Genomic DNA, 18,786 nt, shown 5'->3' with positions numbered 1-18,786 from the left:
AACTGTCACACGGCATGACACCCAACTTGATCACTTATGAGGATCCCCGATGCAGGGGGGTGTGAAATCTTAAAACCGGCTTGAATTTTAATTGCGAGATGGACATCACCCGTCAAGACGCTGAGAAAACTTTCGACGGTAAAGTCCTGGAGAGCCGTTGAAACAAGGATGGCAACTTATTTCATGAAAACAGTTTTGTCAAACGATCAGGCAAATTTTCTCCGTTGAAGGTGATAAATAGAGCGGCACGAGGATTAGGAACAAGGCTTCGTCCATTCTGTTGCCAAAATACCCAAAAGGAACACCTTCCAATATCCTTTCTTACCTTAACAAAAATAGTTTACAAACATATAGTTAACGTCTAATGTCAGTTATTTGCAACATTCCTCACAAAGAAATGGATCCCTTTCTATCCGTTTTCGAAAAATGTAGTCACAAGTGTGACTTCATCCGTGCTCGCAGTTACCATTTTCAGAAACAGTCCAATTGCAATGCAACATCGATGATCCTGAACGGCAAACGCCGAGAAAACACCACTCTTGATCCCAGGAGCTGCTCCTCTTACTTTTCGACATTGCCCGATGATGAGGTTTACTATTAAAACCGATCACAGAGCTAGTAATTAAATTTGGAGATTCTCAAGTGCGCGAGCAACACGAGACACGACTCTCGAGATATTCCCTTCAAATTAAATAAAATTAAAAAAAAGAGAGAGTATATACCAAAATATATCAGATACACCGGCCTGGATTATTTGGTTACGGTATATTTGCGAGTCGAACACGAAGGACGCGACTCCAATGCAAACTACCAAAATTGTGTTGACAAGATTCTCCTGCCAACTGCACCTCCCCGATATTTTCTAGTAATTGAAAAATCCAGAGACCACCGTTAAGGAGGCTTAAGGGAAGCGTAACTGATGGTGATACCGTGCCTTGATGAATGGCCCATCAATGAGGGACAAGTGGACACGATCGGAAGATTCAGAGCTTTTGAAGAGGTTAGTAAGGCACGATACAATTGCCTCCCATTTGCAAATGGACGGGGCATAAGACCCAAGCGCGAGACATTTTCTCAATCACTTACACTCGACCTACCGGTAAATTAGGAATCTTTGAGTGATTCCCCATTGCTTGGAATGTAACCCGATTGCGCTTTGAAACGAAACGAGACTACAAGGCCGTATTAAAATTACCCTCCTTCAGCGCAAATCGTATTGTAAGTTTATGCCCTGGACGAAACGGGAGATGTTCTAAGGCACTGATATTGGTCTGTGATTAATATCGTATGCGAAGCTCAGGAGAGGCCATCCAAATTGTTCAGATTTTGAGAAAAACTATTCTGGGAAAGGAGTATTAAAACACTAGTTTTCTTCCCAAATTTCCCTGAAGGTCTCGAGATACCGGTATCACTGCGCGTTCTACCTTTCTGGCTCGGGAGTAAAAGGGGGTTTGACGTTGCAGCTTGACATTATTCTAAGTCTTCGATATTTTTCTCCTAGGAAAACTACTTTAAAAATCAGTTATCCTACAGTTTGAATAATTTAACTTGTCCGGTAAGCTGTACTTCTTTGTTATGCGCACATTTTCTGCTCGATGAGGGAAGTTAACCAAGCTTCCTGCAATCGGGGATGCATTCCATTAGTTGTTTTTTCTCCGGCTATGTACATCGATGCTAGGAGACGTCTTACGATAAACCTACCCACCTGATACGGCTCACGGGGGACAGAATGAAAGTCGATATGGGCCACTGTTCCGGACTCGAGCGGGCGAATAACCTCTTTGCTGCCGAATACAGCCTTCACACCAGGAGGGCCATGTCAACGGCCACAGATTTCTAGCTCATACGTGCAGCCTTCAAGAACGACCAACCGCGATCCATGTCCAAGCCGATTTAGGCGGAAAGTTTTCAGATGCGACAAAAAGGTTAAACTTGCATGCATAACTGTCCGGGTTTGATGGAGTTTTAAAGTTTTACCGATCACGATATTTCTAAAAAATTAGCAAGTGTGTCAAGGGTGTGCACTATAGATCACAGCTACGCAGACCTGCACTTTCAAGGATGTCATTAATAAGCTCGGGTCACATAACCGTAGTGCTGCGACCAGTCACAAATTTTGTGACTCGATTCCAGTGGAGTGATTAAAACGTGGTGACTCGAGTCCAGTCATTGTATCGTAGTGACGCGAGTCAAGTCGAATCAGGTATTTAGCTCGAGTCAATTGGTGTCACAAAAATTTAAATATAACAGGATGACCAAAAACAAATGTAAAATTTACCTACGGGTTACCTATGTGGTAACAGCACATCTTTCTCTTGATGACAACAGCACATGACATGACGAACATTTATAAGCCGGCACTGTAAGCTATTGAAAAAAAAATTGGGGCAAAGAAATTTCGTTGAGTTTTTCGGACTTGAGTCTTATCAAGTTTCACTCAAACCAGGTCTTCTGATGAGGGACTCGAGTCGCTTGAGTCATCTGCTTTCGGTGTCCCGAGTCGAGTCCAGCTATTAACCCATCGCGTTGCCAAAAATATTGGCTGGAGTCGCCTCTGGCATAACCACCGTGTTCCCTATGGAATAAAACAAATCTCAATTTAACCCCAAATGTCTTGCGTTTAAGCGAGAAATGCCTTCATTACTCAATGCGGAAAGATTGCGCGTCAAGTTAAGAATTACGATGGAGGTACATGCTTATGCAGTCCTATAGACTGCAGTGTAAAGTACTTACAGTATGCAAACTGGGACGGAAAGAACAAGAATCAGTCAAAATCATATTTGTTTTAGTTAGTGCCCCTTGAAAAAATATCGTGCCTCCTGGGAAATTTGACCTTTGTTACGCTATTTACCAACCGAACCACGGATTGATCGACGGACAAACCAGTTAATATACACTGACCATGGAAAAAAGAGACAGATTAATTGCAAAAGGTGTATACGATCGGGCCCGTTGAAATAGTTATCTTCGTTCAACATATCAAACCGAAATCCAGCAAGTAAACACGCATGAGTTAAAAACAATGAGGAATCGTCGCCGTGATGCAAGAGGCTAGAGCTGACGGTTTCAATGGCCAACCGGAGAAGTTATTATAGCCTTTTATAGGCTGTCAGTCTTCCCGCCAAGTTAGATATTCGAGTGCATTTAAGTTTCGAATGTTGGCTACCAGCATCAATATTTGCCCGAGAACCCCTTGCCTACTCATGTTATTTTTCAGTGTGCTCGAACGGTGAGACTTCAAATCGGGTATCGATTCCTGAAAAAATACTGCCAAAGGCCGGACGAAAGAGGTGTTGCAAATAACCCCCAGGACGGCTAGACGGTGCCTAGTAGTGACAGGAGAAGAACAAGCTGCCTGAATTTCATATGGAAGAAATCTTCCGAGTATGAAATTGTGTTGATGTCATCTGAGTATGGAAAGCTTGGCACAGTTGGCTCAGCGATATCTGCTGAGGATACAGATGGACCCAAGTATGGCCGGGATTATATTTGACTACTGTAATATGGAAATTTTACCTGTTTAAGGTTAGTTATACAGAATGGGGCTACAGAGATGCTAATATTTGATACTAATCTATTTGGGAATATTATTTGCCACACAATATTCACTATCCTCCCCTCTGGCATTATTTAGTTATTTATTTGCCGTCCTGATATTTACTCCCACTGAAGACCCGAATTTCAATGTTTCGTATTTCTCTAGAACATTGCTTTCTGCCGGTGGGCATCCCTTGACTACACGCCACAGCACATATGTACAGACCAGCAACATTTATTTTTGACATAAATTGTTTTCATTTTTGTTGATACGACTTTTGCTGTTGGTTTGGTTTTGCCTTTGTCCTGGCATGGTAATAGAGGCCTCGGCTGTTTACACCAACATTCCCTTGCGATATACTGGTTTTGGGCCATACATGGATTACAAGTATATGTAGTTTACCATTGCTCTCCCATTTTCTCATGTATTTGGGAATCTTTGATTTATCTATCTCGTAGCAGTCTTTTTTGTTACTGCCTCAATTAGTTTGTCTTGGGAAATTTTCAACGAGATTGAAATAAACGTGGATATTAACAACGAAGAAGTTGAGAAATCGGGTGTAGCGATTAGTTTGTTTTCTGTAGTTCTGGTTTGAAATTCTTATTAGAAAACTACATGAAGCCTAGATCTGGGGACAAAAAAGCTTGTAAAACCACAAACGTGACATGACAGTCTCTGCGTCCTTCGTGTTGGGAAATCACATCGACATTGTAATTAATGAAATAATTACAGTGATAAAATAATAATAAAATTACTTCACATTAAAACGTTTATACGGCTCAGTTTAGTCCTCCAAATTCTCTAATAAGAATTTTAAAAAGCTCACAATAAACATTACATGTTGATTCTTCACATAAAATGGAAATAATGTGAGAAAGCATGACGTTTGCTGTATTTCTGAGTACACAAAATGCATGAGTCGATCCAGTTTTTTTTTGCGGGGAGGCAATCCACCATATGATTTCATATTTATCAATTATCTCACTAGCATAATCTTTCACCCTTAATATTTTACAAATGACGTTAAGGTTGGGATGAGGGATTTTTTTTTAACTTCAATGACAGTTCTACACTTCAATAATAAACTGTAAGGAACTCGTTTATAAATGTGGCCAGTCATGAATAATTTATTAGCGCGCTACTTTATCGCAAGCTGATAGGCTCGCAGTGGATGTCGTGCGCTGGCAGTGGAAAGTTGTGGGCAGTCTTAACCTTCGTGGTTGATTTTAATAATTTCACATATTAAATCTTATCATCTAATTTGATAATAATAATATAAATAAAACACGGCCCCTTGCAATATAATTACAGCTGAATGGGTTACTGTGTATGAATGAATGAATGGATGGATGGATGGATGGATGGATGGATGGATGGATGGGTGGGTGGGTGGGGGGGGGGGTGGATGGGTGGATGGATGGATGGATGGATGGATGGATGGATGGATTTGACTGGTGTCTATATCACTGGTGTCTATGGAATTTACCTGTAGGGGTCCACCCTCAGTCGTCTCTCTGAGCAAACACGTACATACCCTGTGCATACAGTAAAGTACAAGTATTCATTGGTTTGTTTTGTTATGGCTAACCTTTGACACCTAATCTATGCACATTGACGCATTATGAATGAATTTGATAATACATGTAAAGTTAACGGCAATACTGGTCGTTGCTGTATTTTGAAGCTCCAGTGGCCTTTTTCCGTAGAATTGTTGGTTTTAGTATTCTGTAAATATGCTCGCATTACACAGATTCAAATGAGTTCAATGAGACTCTGACGTATCTAGGGTGTACATGAGGCTAAACTTAGTTTACAACCTAAAGACCGAAGTCAACTTTTGATGCTGGGTGAGTTTCGCTGCAGTATCTCTAGACTGACTGTCATTACCGGTTTTCTGAATTTCACAATTGGAGTATTTGTGCTACCATTTAAGGAGCTGTTCTGCAGAGGTAACTCGCCTCACCCCCTCCTTGAATCCACCCATCAGGAATAATGGTTCTGACGACACCCCGTCAATCAACCCCCATCATTCAATGATCAAAACCATTTCTGACTTTTTCGTTTGGCAATTTGCTATAATAATTACATGCTATACAACTACCTTAAACTAGTCACAAACAGCCACAGTCTACAGGCAGGCAAATAGCTTGACAATTCGAAAGTGTACCAGAAGAAATAGTTCTGAACGATAATGTGAGAATAGAGTCTGCGATTAGCACACAAAAATCAATAACTTCGGCTCCAGCGTTGACCATGTTCTTCTAGGAACACGCTGTTCAAATAGCTATGAATATATTGTGTTACGGAAACAAGATGCGGAGTCTGTTGGAATGAGAAACAGAAACAAGAATATCAAAAACATAAAAATGACTTGTCTGAATAAGTAACCTAATCTGCAAATACACCAGTTTCTTTTCCTCCAAAGTGCCTTGCTCTTATGAGCAATTTGATATGCACAGTATTTCCGTCGACCGGTGCTTTCTGTCAGTGCGAATATCGGTAAGAGCGATGTCGATTTAAAAGTACTGTGAGATTATTTCAGTAGTAAGTTGATTTTCAAAACCTTGTCTGCCGGAGGAATATGGTCATGAACAAAGATTTTAGCAGGATCCAGTTTCATAACTATTGGGATTGGGTCAGTGGCGAGAATTCGTGCTGGAAAGGGGGGGGGCGGATGGGGAAAGATGGATGTGTGGCCTGCACGGCCATGAAATTTGAAAAGTGGGGGGTGTTATCTCGTACACACGACTTTTGTATCGTATGTACGAATTATATCGCGTACGTACGACTTATATCTCGTACGTTCGACTTTTTTGTCCAACCTACGAGATACAAGTTTTACATACGACATTTTTGTTTTCACCATGTCCGTAATATAGCTTCGTACTGAATGTATCAGCCCAATAAAAAACCGCATACAGCAGTCCTATCACATCGAACTACTTAAAGGGCCGAATTCAATTTCCAGACCAGACCCAACCAGACCAATGGTGATTCAGTAGGAATATTCAGAATCTGATTAAAAATCCGAGCACTATGGCTTTGATACAAAAAGAGCTATAAACACGTTGTTTGATGAAAGGTGTAAGTATTGTAAAAAATAAAGTGGCTAAGCCGTCGCCCGCAAATTCAACTAGGCTAAACAGTATTTTGGCCGGCTAGATATAAATCGTGTCCTCTTTGATAAAAATAAGTTTTATTATTTTTTAATTTACCCCAGCATTTAGTTACAAAGTGCTACGTTTTCTTTCTATGATTCGCGGCTCTGGAGGATTTTTAAAGGAAAAAAAAGCCCGAAATTGTAAAAGGGTCTGATTCCTACCCCTTGGATATGAAGTCACAACGACTATGACCAGTATAAGATTTGCCAAGTCCCCCAAAACAGTTACTACGCATGTACCCGGCAAAGTATCGTTTATAGCTGGAGTTGCCGTGGCGCCAGCGACAGCTAAATATCCATTGCCCGATAAAAACGTTCATTTGTATCATGAACAGCACTCCTTAGTAAGGTGTCAGCCCCCCCCCCCAAATTTCTATTGCCGATGTTTTCTGCGATTTACGTCAACGCCCGCAATCCCCAGAGTCCATAGCACAAAATAACGCAATTGACAGTATTTAGTCATGGGCTTTTAGTTGATTATCTTAAATCGACATTCCCTTCTATCAGTCTCTCAGGGAAGCTGTAATCCATTCGTTTTAAATCACACCTTAAAAAAGCACCTTTGTGTCTCATTTAACCTGATTTTAAATTTTGTTTCGCAATTTCCAAAGGTAGTTTTATGTCTTTTTTGTTTTTACGCTAAAGATATTTCCATATGAGCAAACTGTGATGTCATCCGAGGAGAAAGCCTCTATGTTACATTGGTTGGTATCCAAAAATTCCAGTGTTTTTTTAACATTTTGCTAAACTCAGTTTTTTCTTCCTGGCCAATTCGTTGCTATTTTGTAAATTCTGGGCACACAATTTTGACAGGAAAGCTTTTGCACCGAACTTTGTCTTCCCTAGATAATTTTTACAGCAACAGCGCCCTCAGTTTTCCAGAAAAGCAGGGATAACTTTGACTGTTAAAAAGTGCACTTTTCAATGAATTTAACCGAATACGAATGTAAAAGAGTTTTATAAAGCGAAGATGAATACAAAATTGAAGAAAATATATGTCTACTGAAAATTCATTGAAGCTACACTGTAACGAATTTGGTTCTTTCGAGCGAGATTTGTCCTAATGGGTGTCCAACAGGTAAACTTGAATAAATACATGTACATCGAAAATTATCATGCAGTCGCCCACTTAATTATCAATGTATGTGCTCTTAACATGCAATAACCAACGGTGCTGTAAATAAGTTGTGTAATAGAAGAACTGATCATACTAACACGTGACAACAGGCCATGACACTCCCAAAGCTATTATCGATAAACTTTGGGTATAGAAGATATTCGGACCTCGGATATTAGTAAAATGGTGTGAAATTCATTTGAAAAACGTTACTGTGCATTACCCCCCCCCCGACATCCAGATCTTACCAGTACTAGCGACACCAGCCTAATAAGCCAAAGAGACATGATTGTAATCATGTGCGTAGGAATGGATGGAACCTCTACATAATGCTATCTTATGGGGGGAGGTAGTTTTCGGCCAAGACGGCAGAACTCGATAGCGGACTCGATCCGAGCACAAGCCGCGCAAGCCGTCGATTGGATGAAGTCAAGTGAGGGCGCAATAGAAATCGGCTCGCGCGGCACATGCTCGATCACGTCCGCTATCGAATTCTCCCTTCTTGGCCAAAGACTGGGGGAAGGCGGCTTTCAATATCAACATCTTATGCGCGTGTACTTCATGGGCAGCCCCCAGGGCTTCTCAACAATGAATTTTTTGCTCCGTGTTTTACTTCCTTTCTGGTAAAACTACACTTTTCAATACATTTCAATATCTCCATGTTTTCTATTACGATCGAGAACGCATTGCCTTTTTTTTCAGAAAGACACTTCCTTTTTTTGGAATTTGAAATTTGCTCATTAAAAGCACTATTTGTGAGAAAACTTTCAGAAAAGTCATGCAGTCATGTACCAGATCCTCAAATCACCTCGAGCACGTTGCATTTTGTGTTACAGTGCACTATTTTTGACTACATGATTGAAAAATTGGTTATTAATAGAACACACAAATGCATATATAGAAACGCTGTATGAAATAATTCAGTGATTTAGCATATTACTTCATACTTCAGTGTTCGAAACTTATGCTAAAAGAATTCAACTGTTCGTTGTGCATAATTGCTGTTTATAATCCCAAGATGCATTGGAAATGTCGACATCATTTGCATATGGCGTTGGTCCGGGGATGCAATATCTCTGTCTCTCTGTATTGCACAATAAATGCCGGGCAGAAATGCTGATAAGGGAACCCTAAGCAGTCCTCTCTATTGCATACAACGAGGCATACAGTTCAGGAAGGGAGAGCTCGACAACTCAATCAATATACACTGACTGCTGGTGATTGAAGCCATGGAGCAGATACTGATTTTACGAATCTACAAGACAATTGTGGGAATCGCAGGAATCTTGGGCAACGGTCTGGTCTGTGTCGTCATCTGTAAAGTCTCGGCGATGCAGACTCGCACCAATGCCTTCATTTTCCACCAAGCTGTGGTGGATTTCCTTGGCTCTACACTAATTCTCCTGCAGAGTGAAGTTCCACTGCCTGACCCCCTGCCCGACAGTCGTCTGGGTTTCTTCATCTGCACGATGTGGAGCAGTAACTACATGCTCTTTCTCTTGTTTACCATATCAACGTTCAACTTGCTGTCGTTGACCATGGAACGGTACTTCGCCATCGTCCACCAGTCTAAGTACCACGCCGCCTTCGCCACGCGTCCCTGGCTTAAAGTCGGTCTGATCTTTGCTGGCTGCTGGCTCCTTGGGATTGCCATCAAGACGTATACTGCTTTGATCTTCGAGTTCCCAGGCGGCAGATGTGTTGTCAGGGATATCCCCAGCTCCCATGTCATAGGGATCCTGACGGCCATCCTGCAGTACTTGGTACCTGCGTTGGTGATGCTCTTTGCGTACATCAGAATCAGCGTGGAGCTGAAGCGTAGAGCTGCAAGGCTGGGCTCGTTATCGGTGGCTGCCAACTCTGCTCCTTCAAGATTGAACGGCTGCGTCGCTTGTCAGTCAGCTTCGGGTATGACGGGGTCGTTACTGCAGGCCAGACACAACATCTTCAAAACGCTTCTGATTGTATTCATCACGTTCATGGTCTGCTGGACCCCAAACCAGTTCATGTTCCTCATGTTCAACGTAGGATGGCTGGTTATACACGACAAGTGGTACTATCTATTGTCTGTGGCTATGGTGGCTACCAATTGCTGCGTCAACCCGGTCATCTATGCTTTCCAGTATCGCCAGTTTCGCAACGCTCTGCGAGACATGTTTGGGATTGGAAGACGCAACCCTGACTCGTCTCATGCCATGTCACTTCGAAGCCAAACTACTGATGTTCAATCCTAAAGGGACATATGGGACAGTGTACAAATCGTAGGGGTGATAATCAGAAAACAGGATAAGATACTCAACTCAAGACAAGTAGCAGATGATCTAATTTCACACTTCCCGGACGTCCTAAACAGGATAAAATACACAACTCAAGACAAGTAGCAGGTGATCTAAGTTCACACTGCCCGGACGTCTCAAACAGGATAAGATACTCAACTCAAGACAAGTAGCAGATGATCTAATTTCACACTGCCCGGACGTCTCAAACAGGATAAGATACTCAACTCAAGACAAGTAGCAGATGATCTAAGTTCACACTGCCCGGACGTCCCAAACAGTTCTATGATTGATTATTTCGGATTGCAGATGGAACTACAGTATACCGAACTCCTTCAATAAATCACACAGTATAAACAATAGCTTGTAAACGTTTCAGTTACTTTCACCTTTGGTCTTCAGTGCGAAGCTTCAAATGGTCCTGTTCTACTTTATACATCTGCTATTCCTACTTAACGTTCTTTTAGAGATATTATTTTGGCTGCTAGAGTGTAAAACAAGAACCACAACCTTCACACACGAATGGGAAGACGTTTGCAGGCAAATGTTCTGTGCAAGCTACTCCCAAGTTCAAAGGATTAAAGATTGCTGATCTGTCTTTGTTTCAATATCAAGACATTAAACTCTGAATGTAGAGCTGAATGTTTTACATGGAAAGTCTTGATAAGGGATTTTGTTGGAATCTCGACGATCCACAGTGCAGCGCGCCGGTAAGATATTGTCACAGATGAGTAAATTGCAAGTTTATACGAGGTTTACAAAAAACAGGGCCGACTCACAGCAATTTGCATATGAGCAGATGTCAGTAAACAACATGAGGAATTTCTGACTGATCAGGGCATTCCTTGCCTCACAAAAACAACCATCTTGATTGACTGATATTAATACTTAACAAACACTTTCAAATCTTCAAGCCAAACAAGCAAGTTCCACCCGCACGCAGCGCAGTTGGTGAATAGCACTTCCTCCAGTCGCCTGTTTCCCCCAAAAAATACAGCAAAAAGGCCCCCTACACGGTGGATTGCCTACACCCTTATTTGAGAAATTTCTTCAATGATACCGTTTACATTTTGCATGTTCACTTGAGTTAGCCGTTGCTGAAAACATGTATAGAGCTTTATAAACATGATTGTGAGCAAATAAGGAGTTGTTTAATGAATTGGAGCTCATCGCTTTGCCTTGAAGCATTTCTCATTTGAACCTTGTATTACAGGCAAATAAAAATATTTTTATCAAGGAAGTGAATGACCTCGACAGAACAATATTAGTAACAGAGAAATGTTTATTTTGTTGATGAAACATGTCAACTTGGCACTTGGGGGAAATAGGGATATTTATATTTTGGGATTAGTAGAAATTTGCTCACCTTATATTAACTGTATAAGCGTACACTGATGTCAATATACCATATTAGAGTTTTTCGCGAAAACTGCCCTTCAAATCTGTACCCTTGATTAATTAAAAGAGCACTCAGTAAAAAAAATATCTAAAAATGAAGCAGTGTATCTTGCTGTTCAGAACTGTAGGAATGCAATGCACTCCGTGCAGGTGCAAAAGAGGGCGTTTTTTGAAATGAAATTCACAGTCCTTTGGTATGCATTAACCGCATAGGCGCGCAAGTTTATGCGCGTTTGACGCGGAGTACGCTGACTTAAGGCCGTGTCTGAAACGGGCTTCCAGAGTTATGTCTAGGTCTATTGTCTACGCGTCTCCACGCATTTCCGGCGGATCGAAGACCTAGATCTAGCTCTAGAGAAGAGATTCGGATGCAGCCTGGAAAGTGTGGTCTTCGCTTACTCGCCGAAGGCGTGCAAGAGCCAGGTTGGAAAACTTAGTACCATAATGTGCGCTTCAGCTCAAGGTGGATAGTTAGTCTGGAATTACGCGCTCATCTTCTAGATTCCACTAGTCTAAGATTTTCATTCAGTGTAGATTTTCAAGCTCTACATTCTGACTCGCAAAAGTCAACGTGACTGATTTTCACCTGGACTCGGCTGACTCGTTATATACCAAACAAGTCGGACTGTTATTTAGTCAAATCTAGATAGTCTTTAATGTGAAACATCTTCATCCTGAAGTTGTATAAAAGCCCTATTCAAAGGACTTGAAGGCATTAATTTTGGCAGATTTTTGTTAAGATTGACACATACAGGCACATTTCCTATCTATTGCCGGAACCAACAGCATTAACTCGTCGCCCAACTCCCAGACAGGGGCGGTCACCTCCTGGCAGAAGGGTATCACCCAAGAAAATGCAGTTTAAATGTTCCAGCGCTTTGAAGCGCGCAATTCCAAAGAAACACGTTGAAAAAAGAAAGATAAATGTCAACATTGTAAATGATATTTTTGAGGCAATTGGGCATTTGCCTCAAAAATATCATTTACAATGTTGACATTTTCTTGGTGAAAAAGCAATATCTCATATTATCGAGATGTACAATCAGTGGGAAAAGGCCTAGTTTAAACAAAGATATCCTTTATTGAGACAACAGGATGTTTCTTGAAATATATCGTACCGATACATAAATACTCATACGGTAGTACATTCTCATGGCAAATAGGTGTATGACAAGAGAAGCCGTTCCAGACGCACTAATTTACGTAAAGTATCCAGTAAATGCACCCATCTGTCAAGGAAATCTTTAAAGAAAAGTTTCTAAAAAACACTTGCTACATTGTTAAAAAAGAGTGTTGTATGAAAAACTGAAAAAAAAATTTCAGTTTTTTTTATTGGTATTGTGGAGGGAAAACTGATCAGAGATGGAATTAACCTGGCCTACCCCATTTAACCTTACGTAAAAATGAGCGGCTATCCAAACGCAAGGGGGATATCCGTTAACGAACGGTGGACTATACCTTAGGGGACGATCGTTTCGTGGAATTAGGTAATCGTGATTAGGTAATTGATTCTGGTGTCAATAAAGGTTACAATAAATGTCAATACAAGTGATAAGGGACTGGACTAAATCTCATGGTGAACCAGTGATTCCAAAGTCAATAATGTGATTGGTTTATTTAGTGGCAGAGCTTCAGTTATCGTTTACCCACAAAGGCAATTAATTATGTAGAAAATGATCCTCACGGGTAGGTTGTCCTACGTGGTCAACTGCACCACTATTCGTGATTACTTAGGAAGCTTGTTGTCCTCAACATACACCAGGGTAACCCTCACAGTAACTGTGGTAACCCTCAATGACCAAGGTAACCCTCACAGTAATCAGGGTAGCCCTCAATAGTCAGGAAATCCTCAAGTAACTTAAGTAATCCCCAAGTCAATAATATACCGTAAGCTTATAACTGATGAGTCTTGATCACACCAGCAAAGGCAACCTTCGTTCTTATACAGCACAACAGGGTAGACTTACACACCCATAATCTCTACTGCCTTACTTTGCACAGTTTTCAAACTGCAACAGGGTCTAAGGCGGCTGATAACCCTCACCCATTTCAAGCTGTTATTAAATAAAACGGGACCAGTTGGTTAAGAAGGTGATTATAATGGTCCTCACCGAACTCTAACGGAAACCTGCACCCGGTAAACCTCACCAAGGGAAGCAAGCTCTCAGACCAGGACTGCAATCAACCTTTGCTATGCCAACAAGCATGGAACAACGGCATGCAATCCCTCCAGTCTAAGCTTCACTAGTTCCCTACTTAACTTGTTCACAAGAGTTACCCAATAATTGAACACTTTTTAGATAAATCGGACTGTCTGGAAACCCCTCAATCTTAGATAAGATCTGAAATAATCGGCAGCTCTGCAACTGAGAGCAAGCACCACACTAACCGATGGCACCCGGCACACATGAGGTAGATCAAAGCCCTAACGACGAGCGAGGAACACTCAGTGGTAGACTCAGGTTGCACCCACGTAAATAGGCCAGAAATATGTCTGCTGAGCTCATTAATAAAAGTTATGCACTCAAAATATTCTATAGGGAGTCCTGAGAGCCATGGAGTTGGGGAATTGAAGAAATATGACACTGATCCTCTGGCCCGGACTCAGGGCTTCCAGTTCTGAGCAATTTGGATGCAATCGAGTCCGAAAGTGGCACTATTTAGCCGTTTTGCAGAGGAATACAAATTTCCTTCATTTTAGGGGTGGTCTGCTTTTGGTGAGAATTTCTCAAAAATTCATCCGTCAACCCACTAAAAAATTAAAGGAAAATGAAAGAGGACATGTCGAACATCAATTTGCTGTCCAGCTTGGACACCTGTGAGAGTTGTATTTATAAAAAAATTGAAATAAAAAGATTTATCATTGGTGTCTATGGAAATTGATTTACATGGGTGCACCCCTCAACTCCACAGAGCTCTTGTAAGCACGCTGCCATCTTATGAAGTCCCGGCAACCCACGCAGCTAGCGCCCAGACCTAAGGTAATGCGCACCTGTGATTTGCTGCTGCGAACCATGCATAACGCATAACTAAGGCGCACATAAATTATAAATGAGGTGGACTATATTACTAGTTTTTACAGCTACTGTTTCGCCACAGTATCTTTAAACTACACACCTCAACAAGCATCCTTAACTTTCCCAGAAATTATCTTATCTGACAAAAATTGGAAATAAAACGAAAAAAAAATGAGATAAACCATTTTGCCATGAAGGGTTCGCGCAGCACTGGAGAGATTAAAGACCTATCATGCTGTGCCATTTCAGGAAGCCGTCCACTAAATCCAAGGTCGCATTGTTGAAGCAATATTTACATTATGCATGGACTTTCCTAATCATATGGACATATTTAAAGCCACCAACAGACGTTTTATAGGTATATTTGTGGAAGCATATGCACCAGCATATACAACACCAGCAAGTACAACCAAGGCTATGACGATAAAACAATTGTGCATTCCATACGGATATGGAGGATTAAGGCTTTATCATTTCAGTGTAGATCAAAGTATCTGTCCACCATTTGTCTGTGTGACAGAATTTAAATGCGCATATTTATATCCTCCAAATACATGACTTAATTTAGGTGGACCTTCACGAGTCACTGACAATTCTTCGAGCGTACATTCTCTACAACAGGTTGGGATTAATACGCTGTATCTGGAAAAGCCAACAAGAAACACTTAGGGCTAACGGAGTTCGATTGCAGTGTCTCATATTTTAACATCGGCTGCGGGTACACTTTCAGAAATATATAGTAATAGTTGCTCTAGCTAGAATGGCTTGGTTCAGAGTCCCGTCCATGATGTTAGTTGTTAACATTTTTTAAATGAGCCTGCACTAACTTATTATAATGTGTCTCTATGGTCGTACGTTGTTGGCATGCCACAACTTTACTGCATCATTTGTGGAAAACATTTGGTGTACAGAAGAAATGTCTAGCGATTTTCTATAAACAAAACAAGTGCTGCCACTCTGCTAAATTAGCTTATTTAGATTGCCAGTGCTGTAACTCATGACGATGACGCACTCATGTTGCTAATTGTTTACTAAGTGTTCGATATTATTTCTTAATATTTACATTTAATTCAGTATTTAGAAGCAAAGATCGATCACCACAACTGAATTACATGCACTGCAACGCTTCCCACGCGCATTACTGCTTCCACTTCCGGCCCTTCAAGTCTCCATCTTGAACTATAAAGCTCAGATAGCCATGTACTCCTTTAACCTTTCTCCGCCTGGGCATCATCGTACTAGCCCTGACAGCGAAAACAGTGCCCGGACGGCTAGGGGCTAATCCAACCTGAAAGAAGGAGCGACGACTGCTCTTGCTTGGTCAGTGGAAGACAAAGAAATCAACATACGTCCACTGGGCTACAATGGATCCCGTGCCTCGGTAAAGAAAATGATCGCTAGTCTCTTCCTTCGAAACATGGTCAAGCACACGTCATTTGAACTAAACCCAAAAGATTAGTTGAACTTAAGGCAAAAGAAATTATTGAAAAACAACAGATTCAACAATCGAATATTAACTTTAAAACGAATCAGTTCATGGAAAACCTTATTCCATTCTTGATCGGTCTCTCTGTCACCAAAGGTACTATATCACTGAATGAGCTGTTTAAAGCGTCAATTGACATCAGACTCTGGAACCAAATGGCGTATCATTATGTGTGCGGTGCAGCATGCAGCTATTGTGCTGACTCCCTTTAGTGCTGACGAATAATCCACCAAAACTTGAGACACTCATGTCGCAACTCTCTCTCACAACTAGTGATGAATTGCACCCTCAAAACACTGAATAAAAACAGAATCGTGGATATTCCACATTAAGAAAATAATATCGCCCTCAATACATAAGTGATTGTGACGTGTTAGAGGTAGACGGCAACGAATACAACCGGACAACACGGGAAATCTCGCGTGACATTTCCAGTTATCAACCATAAATCCACCTATTTTTTCACTTGAACAATCAATGGTTAAACTGATTCAGTCTACCACTAAAGACCGGACCCTGCTTGGTATCAGTGGCCCTAATATTTTGACATGTAATACCTTTGCCAGATGGCCACAACATCGAAGAGGCGGGAATTACGAACAATAAAGTGTCATAGGGATTAGAAACAATTTGTCCGAATGACATTTTATTACCCATATGCATTGGAAGAATGGACTGCTTCAGGATTTCATCAAAAGGCTTCATGCGTCAAGGTTTCCTCATTATCGGCCACCAGTATAGTAGGCAAATGTTCGGTTAGGAATACTTTCGTCCAAAATTGCCTGCGCGGACCATATCACGATTTGTAGGCTGTCAAATTCTCTGCTATTACAGCCTTTCGTGGCAAGTGGACTGGGTAGGTTGTTAAAACGGTGGATGAAGTGCAGGGGCAGGACTGTAAGCTTGTATTTCTTAAAGTATCGGACCAAATGGGGCCCTCCAAATTGCTCTATTTTGCCATGGAGCGTAGGCATCAATTTCCAAAATGGCGATGGGCCTCCTGACTGTTTTGAGGGTTGATTTTCTCTGGAGAGAAATATATTCAAAAGTCGTCGGTTAAGCCACTAAAAATTGAAAGGGAAATGAAAGACGAGGAAGTGATCTTTAATTTGATATGTGTCTTGAACACCTGTGAAACTTCTACTTTTCCTGATTTCTTGAAGTGGGGATATTTATCTCTGTTGTCTATGGCAACTAGTCTTATTTACTAGTCTGAACCCCCAACAGACTATACGATTCTCGGTACACTCGGGCTATATTGGATACATACACCGTGCCTACGGAACACAGTGTCGCTTTTATTATCAGCGGTCCCAGACCCTTAGTGAAGTGTACGGCTTACCATAATTAGGCCGTATAGGCCAGGTATCCTACACTTTTTTCTCCCTTCAGTCAGGGTCCCTTACGAGCCCACGCTGCTTAGCAACGAACTGCACCAAGATTCTCCGATTCACGGTTGTTTCAGATATAATTATGCTTGTGAAGCATACAAGTAAAAATGCTGCTTTTAAAGGGAAATGAATAGATTTTGCATCATGGATTGCAAGAAAAGTGTATGACTACCTGCCCCTCCAGCCCTCCTGCAGTTTGAAGATTGATGTTAAATTGAACACTTCACCTTCCCATGCGATCTGCAAAAGAACAACTTGTACATGATAGTTTTGCTTTGTCACTAGGCTTTTACATGCTGGATTGTTCGTTGCAGTCAGTGATTGTGTGGAATGTTTGGCCAGACTGAGGGGATGCTTATGCACACACATTTCGGTGCGGGTTGACGAACTGAAAAATGTTGATATTCTATAAATATTGGTATTCACACATCAGTGAGGGAGTGGGGCTGTTCCAAAGCCATGGGAATGAATGTAAGCATTTGTTTGCCACAAAGCTGAAATTCAATCACAGGAGGCGAGCATTTCCATGTAATGATGTAAAGGCCCAAAGGGTGTCCGTAGTTAATTCTGTGGTTATCGTATTTTGACCTTTAGAGAGCGTCGGTTGATGAGGGAAAAAGATCTCCTATTAAACGATGCATTGAATCTGGTTTGCTGATTGGCGTCGGCCTGAGCCAGCCTGATTAGATGGCCGTAATTTTTTTTTCTTATTAAGAAATGAGAAAAACGGCCGTTGGCAGTTTACCTTGGTGGCTCTTGCCAGGGTCTGTTTAAAAGTTAATTTAAAAAGGATAAAAATTCTGACTCAAATTAGTACTCATGGTGTTTTGTGTTTTGCCCATCAGTTTTGAATTTCTATGTCTAAAAATAGTGAAGCAATCACCACAAACTAGGCTAGAGGTTTACAAAATGCCACATTTCTTGTATGATCTGCTATAAGACACAACGTTTGATGAAACCAAGTTTATATGATCTTTAATGGGATTTTCCGACCTTAAACAAGGGTGCATATTTTTTCAAGAGCAAAAGGATTTAAAACTCCCGATTCCTCATTGCTTTAAAGAAAAACTAACTGCATGTATCCTAACTGCATATATCCTGATTGCGCACTATAGAACTTGGAAAAGTCATGAAGTGCTGAAGCGATAGTGTTAAATAACCAGAGTTAGACGGTTTTGCTTTGAAGATCGTTGAGGGATATTCCACCAAATGTTGTGGTTTCTACTTCAAAGACGATACTCGAGGTCTATTTCTTTGAAGAACGGTTCCAACAACAAGAAGAAGAGAAATAAAGCCGAGCACACCCAGGTCAATTGAAAACGTGCATTAGACTTCACCCTATGACATTAAAATGTGTTTTAACAAGTGTATAGAATTTCTGGCATTGGAGGCCTATCATCCAC

The 18,786-nt window shown here is 41.2% G+C and overlaps 1 protein-coding gene across 1 annotated transcript; it reads left to right on the top strand.

The window, feature by feature from the left end:
* Nucleotides 1–7,438: 7,438 nt before the first annotated feature.
* On the top strand, nucleotides 7,439–11,567 carry LOC110985643 (kappa-type opioid receptor-like). The gene has a single exon (XM_022246818.2). The coding sequence runs from the start codon at nucleotides 9,045–9,047 to the stop codon at nucleotides 10,047–10,049; it is 1,005 nt and encodes a 334-aa protein (XP_022102510.2). The 5' UTR covers nucleotides 7,439–9,044; the 3' UTR covers nucleotides 10,050–11,567.
* Nucleotides 11,568–18,786: the final 7,219 nt, after the last annotated feature.

Source organism: Acanthaster planci, linkage group LG04, assembly GCF_054643075.1.
Source record: "Acanthaster planci isolate LZ-2023a linkage group LG04, COTS_SCS, whole genome shotgun sequence".
In the NCBI taxonomy this organism is placed as follows: Eukaryota; Metazoa; Echinodermata; class Asteroidea; order Valvatida; family Acanthasteridae; genus Acanthaster; species Acanthaster planci.
This window is presented reverse-complemented; position numbering and strand designations above follow the sequence as displayed.

What these genes read in the sequence shown, in the direction of transcription:
- LOC110985643 (XM_022246818.2), top strand. Translation starts at nt 9,045, where the DNA reads ATGGAGCAGATACTGATTTTACGAATCTACAAGACAATTGTGGGAATC.